The sequence below is a fragment of the Brachyhypopomus gauderio genome, chromosome 10 (assembly GCF_052324685.1).
Source record: "Brachyhypopomus gauderio isolate BG-103 chromosome 10, BGAUD_0.2, whole genome shotgun sequence".
In the NCBI taxonomy this organism is placed as follows: domain Eukaryota; kingdom Metazoa; phylum Chordata; class Actinopteri; order Gymnotiformes; family Hypopomidae; genus Brachyhypopomus; species Brachyhypopomus gauderio.
The window spans coordinates 2,967,711-2,979,372 of NC_135220.1; the positions used below are offsets into that span (position 1 = coordinate 2,967,711).

The window sequence follows — 11,662 nt, forward strand, 5'->3', positions numbered from 1 at the left end:
AAGTATATAATAGAAGGTATTATTTGATTTGTAACGTTTTGGGGTATTTCTGGGTGAATTGCTGTGAGCTGACCTGTCAATATTCAAGGACACCAGGAGTGTTTGTCCTGCTGTGGAGAGCCTGTCGTGGCTGTCTCAGAGCCCTAAAAAAAATCTACTGTTACCGTGGCTAGACAGCCCACAAAGCCTGACGTGGATTTGTTGAACAGAGATCAGTAACAAGGTTGTACTGGACATGTTGGAGAGGTTCGTGCAGCGGGGGCAGGGCGGAGGGCAACGTGTTTGGATCGTCCTCCAAAACCACAGCCCAGAAAAGCACGTGAGTGTATGTGAGTGTGAACGGGCCTGAACAAAGGTTTACAAAAGGACCTTCTGCAGACAAGAATACACCCACTCCACCCTTGCAACATAAACACACGCAGACAACCATCTAATAACAAACAGGTGGGTTTTTTTTGAGCATGAGAAGAGACTCTGGCTGTTCTGGATATGTGAATGACAGTTCCACACACACACAATTAAACAGATTTCATTTGCTGACTTTTTTTGTTTGTTTTGTAGTTTGTTTGCTCTTTGTTATGTTTCCATTATTGAATAATTACTGCTCACATTTCAGCATCACAAAGTGAGAACTTGTGTATTCCACAAACTGAGTGAAGGTGGCACAAAAAAAGGCGAGAAATACTTTGATGAGTCGTATAAAAACATAAACACTTAATGTTTCTCGTAAACACCACAAAAAGTAAGAAAAGCAAGCAAGGTAATTCCTAACAAAGACAAAAAGAAGAACAAAGAGGAATGTTGCAAAGAGATCATGAGAGAGAGAGAGAGAGAGAGAGAGGCAAGATGGAAGGAGCAAAAGTGAGAGTGCTTTTCCTTACAAGCGAGCATCATGTTAGCTTCATGTGCGGGTCCAGTGGTCTAAGGGGAGACATTGATTCTTCTTGGTGTTTATGGCGCCCTCTAGTCAGTGAACAGCAGGAATCCTTTACAACAGCTGCCTTCCTGGTCTGCCCTGTTCACCAGGTATCTAAAGCCAAAACAATATGTTCTAAAACATATATAAACATTTCTTTCTTTTTCTCCTGAACAAGTTTGCAATTATCTTTAACTTATCAACTAAGCTTCGATCCATACTTCATGGATCGTGTCACTGCAGTCATCAAAAACTACCGTCAGTTCCATGACCCAGTAAACCCAGTCCTGTCATTATCTCCACATAGTTTTGTTTTTGTTTCTGCAGTTATACTGGTCAATATATACGCCTTGTTAGCTACAAAATGATGTTTGTAAAATCACAAGTTTGTGTTTGTAACATTTAAGGAGCATTCACCTATTTTATGAAATGCTGCAAATGTTACTTGGTTAGTTTCCTCAGCAGAACGAATGTAACTCCATAGGGGCCCAAAGCAGAGCGTCTCACACTGCTGATTTCACCAAGGCTCTCTATATTATTGGTTCCTTCATTCAAACAAGTGTCATTCTGGTGCCAGCAGACCTCACTGCGTGGAAGCTAACTGCTGCTCACCTTCAGGTCGTAGGTCATGTGAAGAAGTCATATCTGATGAAAATGTCAATGAAAACGTCAATTACATATGCATGGTCTGAGCTCCAAGCTCACACAATACAATATATATATATGAGTGAGTCACTCCTGGGTGGTGGTCACAGCACCTTCCATACACCAGCACCTATTAGGTAGGCTAACTGTCATTTCCTCTCTCCCTCACATCACTTGCGTCATGTCTGTGGCTGGTGTCCTGCTCTCCACCTCCTACACACACACACACACACACACACACACACACACACACACACACACACACACACACACACACACACCATGTCCAGTATTTCCTAGGGTATGCTCTCCCATCACTCCAGTGCATGAGTGCATGTGACTCCCAGCAGAAGAGGCTCATAACAAAATCTGTTTCATTGTTTTTTGGTGTGAAGTATGTTTCATGTTCACCCATTATTCAGTCCTGCGAGAACACATACACCCACTCAATTACTCAAGCACTCATATTGTCCTTGTGGGGTATTTCAGCTTACTTGTGTGTTAATGAACTAATACTATGTACATAAACCAAAACATAACACCAACTTTAACCACAATAGGCATAAGGTAAACCTATGAGCTCTACTGGTGTTTTATAGAAGAGCTGAATTCCAAAGTCCAGATTTTCCTTTTTTTTCTCATGAGGGTCAACCAGCAACCAACTTCACAACAACAAAAGATTTATTTACCTATCGACTTTATGTTTTTTGAACTTTCACAGCCTGATGTTTTGCAGTGGCCCAAAACTGAAGGAATTGCTTCCAACAGAGCAGGAATTGCCTGTTATACAAAGATATACATAAACGGTTTGGTTTACGCAGCTATATTGTGTATTTCTTATGGTTCTGCTCCATATGAAAACAAATCGAAAACTACAAATATGCAATAAAATGGTATAATAAGTGTAATTTTTGTCTGTAATTAAACAAATGAGTGATAAAGAAACCAATTTGTATAATTAAAAACTGTAAAATTTTATTTTAAATGACCTTTTAAAATCCCTGTTCAGTATGTGTTGTGCAGCACCCGGGCTCCCCCCAAACACTTGTGTAAAGTTTAAAAAGACAGACGTGGGGAATGAGAGCGATCCATTTGTAAACAGCTTTAGCACAATGGACTCACTTGTAAAGGTTCAGGTATGGGGAGATTTATCGAAACGCTTGCTGATTTGTAGTTGGCTTCGTGTTTGAGTTTGTATGTGATTAATTGCTCTATTTTCAACAGTGTGTGTTTGGTAGGAAGTGTGATGTATCACAGCTGTGAGATCAAATGACTGCAGGGGCAGAGTTGCAGTATCAGGTTTGAATGTTGGGCTTCACTACACAAAGTCAGGGGCATTACCATTTCACCTTGACCACGAGGGAACTCATACCTCCTGTAAAACATGCAAAGTGAGAGGCTGAACAGACGGAACAGACCACTGAGTGACCAGACCACTGGGTGACCAGACCACTGGGTGACCGGACCATGAGTGACCGGACCACAGGGTAATGCGTGCATTTGGGGTGCATTTGGAGACAATTCAAATGAAAACAACTTAGTGAGATTATTATAGAGTCAGTGTATAACCACAAAGAGTTGAAACAAGTTCAAAAACGAAAACAAGCAAACAAGCAAAAAAATGTTAAGTACCAGAAACTCAATGGACAAACTTCTGTAATGAGATCTCTCACTCATAGTTGGGAATGGCAATGCTGGCAGGAGAGCTTGCTTCATCACGGCACTTATGGTGGAACAGAAGGTGAGAGGGGATGAGAACGACCACGCTGATGGACTGCTGGACCAGCCGGATGTCGCCGGGTCCAGCGTGCCAGACTCAGAACTGGGGAGAAAAGGGTGAGAGGGTCAGGAAGTCTGGGGGTCAGGGGAGGGCAGGATGAAGGCTCTCTTAGCAACACGTGTCCCAGCGCAACACGTAGGGCAGGAGCATAACCATGGGAACAAGGATCATATCTCCCACAGCAGCTACAGACATGATGGGGAAGCCATGCAGGAAATCCTGCGAGGGACAAACATCTCAAGGTTTTTAGGTTTCAACAAGGCCATGTGAGCTAAAATGGTGTCCTTTAGTTGTTTGATTTCAAAGTGATCTCATTCCTGCTCAGAAAGCCGTGACTGTGAACGATGTCTCCTGTTCCTCTTTCCTACCACGTGCTTGTCTTGCCCTGCGGTGTGGAGAGTTGCAGCCGTGGCTGGCACTAATGAAGCTGAATTCTTCATCTGCAGAACATCAATGCTAATTGCAAAGGGAACACAAGATAAATATGTGCTGTGGATGTGAGCACTTGTGTTAACACAAAAGCATGTGTAGAAGTCTGCGGTGTGACAGCGCTTCAATGTTCCTGGTGGGTCATTATTAAAGAAAGGTTCAAAGAAAGAGAGCAGCTCAGTGCGTCCATATGATGTGGACAGCAATGTCCTGCTAAACGTAAACTATGAAGCACACGCCTGGTTTAGATTTGTGAGTAAGGGATGTGTAACCACTGGCTGTAGATTAAATAATAAGCATAATGATAATGATATGACGTGGGTTATAAACAAAGTTGCTGAATAGCAGTGGGTTTTACAGGCCTTCAAAGGCTGGAGGGAGACGTGCACGAACGCAGATGGGTCTGATGTTCTGAGCTGGGTTGTGACACTGGTCCATGTTCCAGTGTGGATACTGGAGATAGTTTTGGGGAAATGTGCTCAGAGCTCCTACCATACACAGTGTGTTTCCATTCACACATAACGTTAGCTGTCTTCTTCTTCAACTCTACTCCAGCCATTTGCAGTATGGCTGATGTGTTGGTCCTGCGTTTGGCTTCCATGTTGTTCTTCTGTGTGAAACAAGTTGACAAGTTTACCAAAGCAGTGTATTCAAAAGTGAAATTCGCTGTTCCATCTCTGACTAGTGGAGCACTTTAGCCACCTGTGCATATAGTACAAGATAAGATGGGAAATACTGACCATATAATGAACCGAATATTACCATTTTATTCAGACTATTTTGTTATAATTTTAGAATTAGCCGTTGCAACCGTCTTTGTGCAAGGATTGGTTTGGTACATTATCATTTTCTAAAAGATAGTTACCAATCAACAGACTACTGATTGATGCATAGACCTCCAGCCTTTAGGCTACAGCCCTTTACAGCTACAAGCGCACCTAAAAAGTAAATCGTGAATGATAGAATGATAAAATGATAGAATCATTCTGATACGGCAGTCCCGCAGTACTGTACACCTTCTGGCGTTCGCAATCAAAACAGATTTGTGTACGAACTGTCGAACCAGTGTCATTAAGAAAGTGAGAGGTATAAGTCCTTAAACCTTGGTATATTAAGATAACAGATAAGATAACACGTTAAAGAGTTTCCATGTACACCACGGCAACACAACCATACAAATGCCAGATTTGAACCGTTATGCTGCAAAAAAAAAAAAAAAACAGGCGCGGGGCATCTTACAATGTTTGGGATCAAACTATGAGAATGAGGGATACGAGCTACTGTAACGGACCCACGAGGTCTTTATTCTCACGCGCTTTGAGGGAGTGGTGAGACATCAAGGAGAAGCGGCGCAAGGCGCGGAGCAGGGCTCGCGCGCTCTCCGGCCAAGACTTTGAGTGTTTCTCTGCTATCACCATTACGCGACCTAATTACATCAACTACGGTCACTTCCAGGCATTGATCTGTAACTCGAATCAAGTCCGGTGTTCCTTGGAGATGCAAGAGGATGAAATGGTGATATTGCCTTGTTTGAAAACTTGACTGTCAAGTCACGGGGAGTTCCAGACAGTTCCTGGCAGACGCTGTGGGATAAGACAAAGACACCTTAAAAATCCTACATGTCATAGGATGAACGGGAGCGTAAAGACTGGACGCGTATAACGTGATTCTAATTAAAGACCTGACCATGTAGACTAACCCACGAGGGTCATCTTCCTACGTATAGGAGGGACGATAAAAGCGCGAGACTCTTCTGCAAACGCCCCAAGACTCCAGGCAGTCGCGCGCCACGACTGTTTTAGTTTCCCGTGTCTCTGAATTTATGGACGAGACTGACCACCTCCGTCCCGTATAATAACGGACAACTCACGCAACTCGCTCACCGGCACAGAGTCTGAAGGTGTCCGATGTGTTGCTGCGCTCTTTGCTTCAAACAACTTCTAGCAAACTTTTAAAATCACCAAGCGCATTTTGAGGACTCCAAACTATAAGAATAAAAAACAGGTAAATCAATAATGCCCGTGAATATATACTTTAAATTGCAACATGAGGATGCATGTTATATACTATGATATATTCAATTTCAAAGTCACGGAGAAAGATGTGATGGTATCGTATATGTTTTGTACAGCGCATCAAAATAAAGTCGTGATTAGTTTAAAGTTTCTTACGTTTTTCAAAACTGAGTAAACTTTTTTCATCTCCTCCGCAGTGAGGCACGGAGCCCCGCGTGGTAAGGACACCGACTGCACCGGCTGCATAACCTTCAGATACGGGAGCGATGCACGCGCTGAGAGCACCTGCCGTTATGGGGATCGTTCTGTTAATCTGCATCACCGGACAGTGTGACGAGAACGGAAAGACTGATAAGGAAGAGCGGAACCACAAAACCCTGTTGGGTCGGATAAAGGACATGGTCAGACACACGGAGCAGAGCACAGGCGGACGGACGGCACTGTCCAGTGATGGGGGACACAACAGGCTTGAGCGCAAGGACTCACATAAACTCAGGACAGAAAGCGGAGAACAAATATTAGGTAAGCTGCCACATTGAATGGAGCGCTCTGAGCGCTCAAACGGGATGTCGCAATCGCGTGCTGTTATTGTTTTTCCTTCTTATCCTAGAATTACACCTTATGCAATGTTTTAATGCGCCACGTGCATATAAAATAAGAGTAGAGAGGGATTCATGATCTGATGTCTGGCTCCAAAGGTTCTTTATTAGAGACGCATGCATAGCACTTTGCTGATCTACACTGATGCCATAGGGACACTTTATATGTGCAAAAAAAAAAACTGACAGTAGCCCATGCCAGTTGTGCACAACTGTCGACCCTCTTCGTTGGTTGGTTTCTGACCACAGGACCACCGTTGACTGGATATTGATTGGGTGGTGGACCACTCTCAACACAGCACTGATGAAAATGACATGGTAGCATGCGTGCATCAGGCACAGCCGTCTTGCTGGTTTTACACGTCAGTGTCACTACAGTCTGAGAGTGCTCTGCCATTCTAAATTATTCAGCCAGCAGCAGCATCACAGCGGCCAGCAACTGACCACCAGGCTGCAAGACGGCTTTTACAGGAAAATTACTTTTACGGGATAACAACTTTTACAGGATAACTACTTTTATGGTATACCTACTTTTTAAAAACAAAAGCTGGAGCTTAACACCATGCTAAAATTAAGCAAAGACATCAAAGAAACATACATTTCCCCTACACAACTGCCCATATTAACACAACACACCTGTGGCAACTCATAATCTTCTTATGGTTTCATTCTCAAAGCGTCCTAGTTGGGGCATTGTCTTTTCATTCCTTTTAATTCCTAATTCCATTAGTGAAGCTGGTCATAGAACAAATTATGAATTTGCTTATTGTTTAATTATTGTAATGACAAATTTGGTCCAAAACAGAATCTCGTTTGAGGTGGTGTATTTGGACAGTGTGTTACATAGAAGTGATTAGAACTTAATTCAACTGTTTTTTCATTTATCTGAAGTCTGCACATGAGCGTGGTGAAGAATGTCAGTAATAGAGAGATCCTAATGATCTCACACCTTCATTGAGGTCAGAGGATTAGGGTTTAACCTTTGACCCACTCTTTCTGTCTCCTTGCAGAAATCTTTCCAAGGGACCTCAGAAAGAAGGAGAAGTATTTAAAACACTTAACAGGTGAGCAAAAAGACCACAGGGCCAGTGGCACAATGCCTAAACGTTTCGCAAATGTTATGCGCATTTACGAAATTTCGACAGATAAAAATGCAAAGTCGCTTTTCCATCCACTACAGTTATGCAATGAAAGTTGAGATAACATAGACTGCCATAGGGGCAGCATTGAAACAGCAAAACCTTATGGTTCGATACATCATCATTTATTCAAAATAAACTTTTACCATCACCTTTTTTGCATATGGGCTTTAATGATATTCTAACTTCTCCACCTCACCCTAGTGTTAAAATAACACTTTTTGTGACACTTGGGTGGGTTTCTGAAATTTGGACTTTCTATTCAATTTCTTCAAGTTTTTTTTTTGTATGTTTTCAAAATTCGCAAAAAATGGTGGATGGAAAACTCTGAAGTCAGTATGGGGGTTAAAATAAATAACAAAGTAAGAGCTTAAAAAACCCCAAACACCTTGCACAGGGCTGGAAACAAACACTTGACAACTGAGGGGTCAGTTTGGGAAGAGGCAGCACCGTAGTAATGTCTGCCTTGCTGATAAGGCCACAGTGCTCAAGACATGTGGAAACCAGACGATGAGAGCAGACAGTGGTGTGAGGTGACGGCTGGGTGGTGCGTCTGAGGATGAGTCCAGGTGTGTGTCTGAGGATGAGTCCAGGTGTGTGTCTGAGGATGACTCCAGGTGTGCGTCTGAGGATGAGTCCAGGTGTGCGTCTGAGGATGAGTCCAGGTGTGCGTCTGAGGATGAGTCCAGGTGTGCGTCTGAGGATGACTCCAGGTGTGCGTGTGAGGATGACTCCAGGTGTGCGTGTGAGGATGACTCCAGGTGTGCGTCTGAGGATGACTCCAGGTGTGCGTCTGAGGATGACTCCAGGTGTGCGTCTGAGGATGACTCCAGGTGTGCGTCTGAGGATGACTCCAGGTGTGTGTCTGAGGATGACTCCAGGTGTGTGTCTGTTTCTCTGCAGGGCCTCTGTACTTCAGCCCGAAATGCAGGAAGCATGTGTACAGGCTGTACCACAGCAGCAGGGACTGTACCACTCCCGCATGTGAGTACTCTGGGCTGTGCAAACAGTAACACACCCAGCAATATCCTCACACCATCAGACACACACACACACCCTCCGGCTGCGTCTGTCAGTCAAGGATTTCTCTGGCACATTGGCTACGTACTGAACAACACCCTGCCTTCCCATGACCCCTAGATGCAAACACCACCGTCCCCTTTTGACTGAGCGTGTAGGAGACGCCATGTCTTGTCCTTTGATCTGTTGGTGTCCAGGCACACATGCCGACTGCGCACGTCCTGACTTGCTGGGGCCAAACGCATGACTTCAAACCTTTAATCCCAAAGCCCTATTTGTGCTGTGCTGAGTATCTTTCGCATGTCTCTGTCCGTAGACTATAAGAGATGTGCGCGCCTTCTCACTCGACTGGCGGGGAGTTCCAGGTGTTTGCAGAGCTAACCCTTCACCAGGTACCACTCCATTATTCATGTGCTTCAGCATCAATGGGACTCACTAATTAGAGCTCATTTCTCCTGGGTGGCCACATTGCTTGAAGGGATGTGTCCCACATAAAAGATACACATTTTGACTGCAGGTCTTTGTCAGGCATACTGAAACAATTACATGAACATGCCCATGTTTAATCTTTTTCCTTCATCAAATGAAGGGGCCGGTTCCAAATATAGCTTAAAAGACTAAAAGCTTCAGATCAAAATGTTTCAATAAACGTCTTGGGGAGTATCAGGCAGGTGTTTTTGTTGTGGATATGCACATGTTCGCTCCACAGCTAAAGAACACTAGACGACGTTTGGTGGCGTGTAAGAAACTGCGAGTATGTCAGGGCCTCATAATCAGGCACCAGCTGAAAAGTATTACAGGTCCATAGTCTGTAGAAGGTATTCAGAAAAGGCAACACGGCTCATACAGATAAGGCACCTTGACAAGGCCACAGAAGATTATAAAGATGCGTTCCTGTCACGAGTGCAGGAAAACGGCCGTGTGGTTATCGGACAGAGATAAAGTATGGAATATAGCAATAAAGCACACCAGGTTTGATATGGCTATAGGCTACAACACGACTGCCCTGCCCAGTGCCTTGGCTGTGTAATTAAAATGTGGAACTAAGTAGCTATGTAATGACAATATGTATTATGTTTAATGAAGATCAGTGACACATAAGCCATCGGTTCTTTGTCGGCCTATTGCAGAGAGATTAAAACACTGCGGTGAGGAACAAAGCTTCCAAAGAAACGGCACATTTTGTCATGCAGCTACAGAAACATCAGTGCTCCACCAGCAGATCTCCTAGCATGTGCTGCCATGATGCACAATGTCAGGATGTGATTTGAATGAAGTTTGACATCTTCTCAGGGTACCGGATCTCTGCAGCTAATCGTGCGATGATGCTGCATCAGACAGCACCACCCAGAGCTACATCAACTACTGATGGCAATCCCAGCTGATTAAACGATGACTCTAATTACTAGCCACACCTGATTCCTATTTAAAGAGAAGTTGGGGAAACCTGCAGGATTTTGAATTCCTCTGGTTTCTAGAATAAGAGGGATCAGCTGTGCCAGACTGCGTTCCTAACTGAACATTTCACTCGCTCTGTCCAGCAGGCTGAAGCCAAGGAGAAGGAGAGGGAGGAGAAGCCAAGTGCCTTTTGCAGAAGCGCAAAGAACCCAAATCATCACCAGTCAGCGTTGCCTACAGTGAGCAGAACCCGCTCAGAACAGGCTGCCTCTGTTCTGGAGGACAGGAGGACGAGGGACAGAGCAGACACCCTCAAAAAGGGGGAGAATATGCAAGAAAGAAAGAAAAAACGTCACTCATCCCAAGTCAGAGAGACTGACCAAGCCTAAACCACTTTAAAGGGGTAATGGAGCCACCTGTCTGTGTGCCAATGCACATACATTAAGCACATGGAAATATGCCTTAAATGTACGTGGCTATAATCCTCTTGCTTAAAATGCATAAATTAATAATCAAATACATTAATATATAAATAGGAAAACAGTAACTCCTGCTAGTTCATCAAGAGAAAAGGTACTGCCATCTAGACACTGTATAATGTCATTGTTTTGCTTCCTGTGACACCCCTTAGAGGGGGTGACCTTCACATTGTGGCAAAGAAAACAGGTGTCGAGTTCCTTTACCACAGCTCCACCACTGAACACAACTGCTGACTTCTTTTCTGCATGATGCTTTTCCACTCTGTCTATCAGAATGCATCTGTGGGGCAGGTAGATGTTTGCTGTTAAACCTTATGGAAAAATGCGACGGTATACAACTGTGGAAAAGTAAACCCACATATTTTTTTGATGTACATGATGTATAGATGTGCAGATGAGAGGTCAATATGTAAATACTGTACAAAAAACATCAGATCTATAACAGGCATATGCATTATGTGATTGATATATGGAGTGTTGATATGGAAAAAAAAACTATATTTAAATAAATTAATTGATTAAATGTAGTGACCCTGAATAATTTCTCAGACTGTCAAAAATGGGCTCTGTGTCTACAGTATTGTTTTGGCTGTCATGAATATTTTCAAGGTTGTTAAACAAGATGATGTGTTTTGAATGACTGGGCGGATGGCGACAGCCTCAGGGTCTGGCCTGTGTGGCCCAGTCAGACAGGCACAGCCTGCAAGGCTGGAGGTCCGAGTGCCGTCGGGAGTAACTGCTGCAGTGTAGTGTATAGTGTGCTACTCTGAGTATTTTCGTGTCTCGTTATAATGCTTTCCTGCATTTAAGAAACAACACTCACAAATTTGAAGAAGTCTGTGTTAGTTACCGATTGCGTAGTTTGTCATGTTCGTCGCATGTTCTAGGCAGGTCAACAGAGCAAACGCTCATCAGTGTTCGGATGAACAGTGGAAAAATAAATCGGTGTCCTGGAGGAAGAGGTGAGCGACTCGTTCTGATTGGAGCGATTGCCTGTGATGTGGCGTTGCACTGCGTTTCACAGTCACGCCGTCTCTTCTTAAGGTGACTAATGACTCGGTTAATACGACTGAAATTACACTAATACTGAATCACAACAGACAGCTTGAGAAATGGAATGGAACTGTGCAAGAGAAGAAGAAAAACATGGAAGTAAAAAAAAAAAGCTCCAGGAGATGAAAGCAAAGAGAGAATAAGAGCCGTCTGGTCGCGCCTTGCTCATTTCCAGTTCCGATCTGATTT

General features: G+C 43.7%; 1 protein-coding gene across 3 annotated transcripts; it reads left to right on the plus strand.

Moving 5' to 3' along the window:
* Positions 1-5,119: 5,119 nt before the first annotated feature.
* On the plus strand, positions 5,120-10,946 carry alkal2a (ALK and LTK ligand 2a). 3 transcript variants are annotated; one of them, XM_077018726.1, is made up of 6 exons: positions 5,120-5,774; positions 5,983-6,307; positions 7,395-7,448; positions 8,427-8,507; positions 8,860-8,935; positions 10,088-10,943. In XM_077018726.1, the coding sequence occupies exons 2-5, from the start codon at positions 6,052-6,054 to the stop codon at positions 8,922-8,924; spliced, it is 456 nt and encodes a 151-aa protein (XP_076874841.1). In that variant the 5' UTR covers positions 5,120-5,774; positions 5,983-6,051; the 3' UTR covers positions 8,925-8,935; positions 10,088-10,943. The 3 variants fall into 3 exon arrangements, with proteins under 3 accessions (XP_076874841.1, XP_076874840.1, XP_076874842.1); XM_077018725.1 differs by having other exon boundaries at positions 10,085-10,940; XM_077018727.1 differs by lacking the exons at positions 5,120-5,774; positions 5,983-6,307; positions 7,395-7,448 and adding an exon at positions 7,457-8,380 and having other exon boundaries at positions 10,085-10,946.
* Positions 10,947-11,662: the final 716 nt, after the last annotated feature.

What these genes read in the sequence shown, in the direction of transcription:
- alkal2a (XM_077018726.1), top strand. Translation starts at nt 6,052, where the DNA reads ATGCACGCGCTGAGAGCACCTGCCGTTATGGGGATCGTTCTGTTAATC. An exon ending in AAGCGGAGAACAAATATTAG is followed by an intron (nt 6,308 to 7,394) that starts GTAAGCTGCCAC and finishes GTCTCCTTGCAG; the next exon opens with AAATCTTTCCAAGGGACCTC. An exon ending in GTATTTAAAACACTTAACAG is followed by an intron (nt 7,449 to 8,426) that starts GTGAGCAAAAAG and finishes GTTTCTCTGCAG; the next exon opens with GGCCTCTGTACTTCAGCCCG.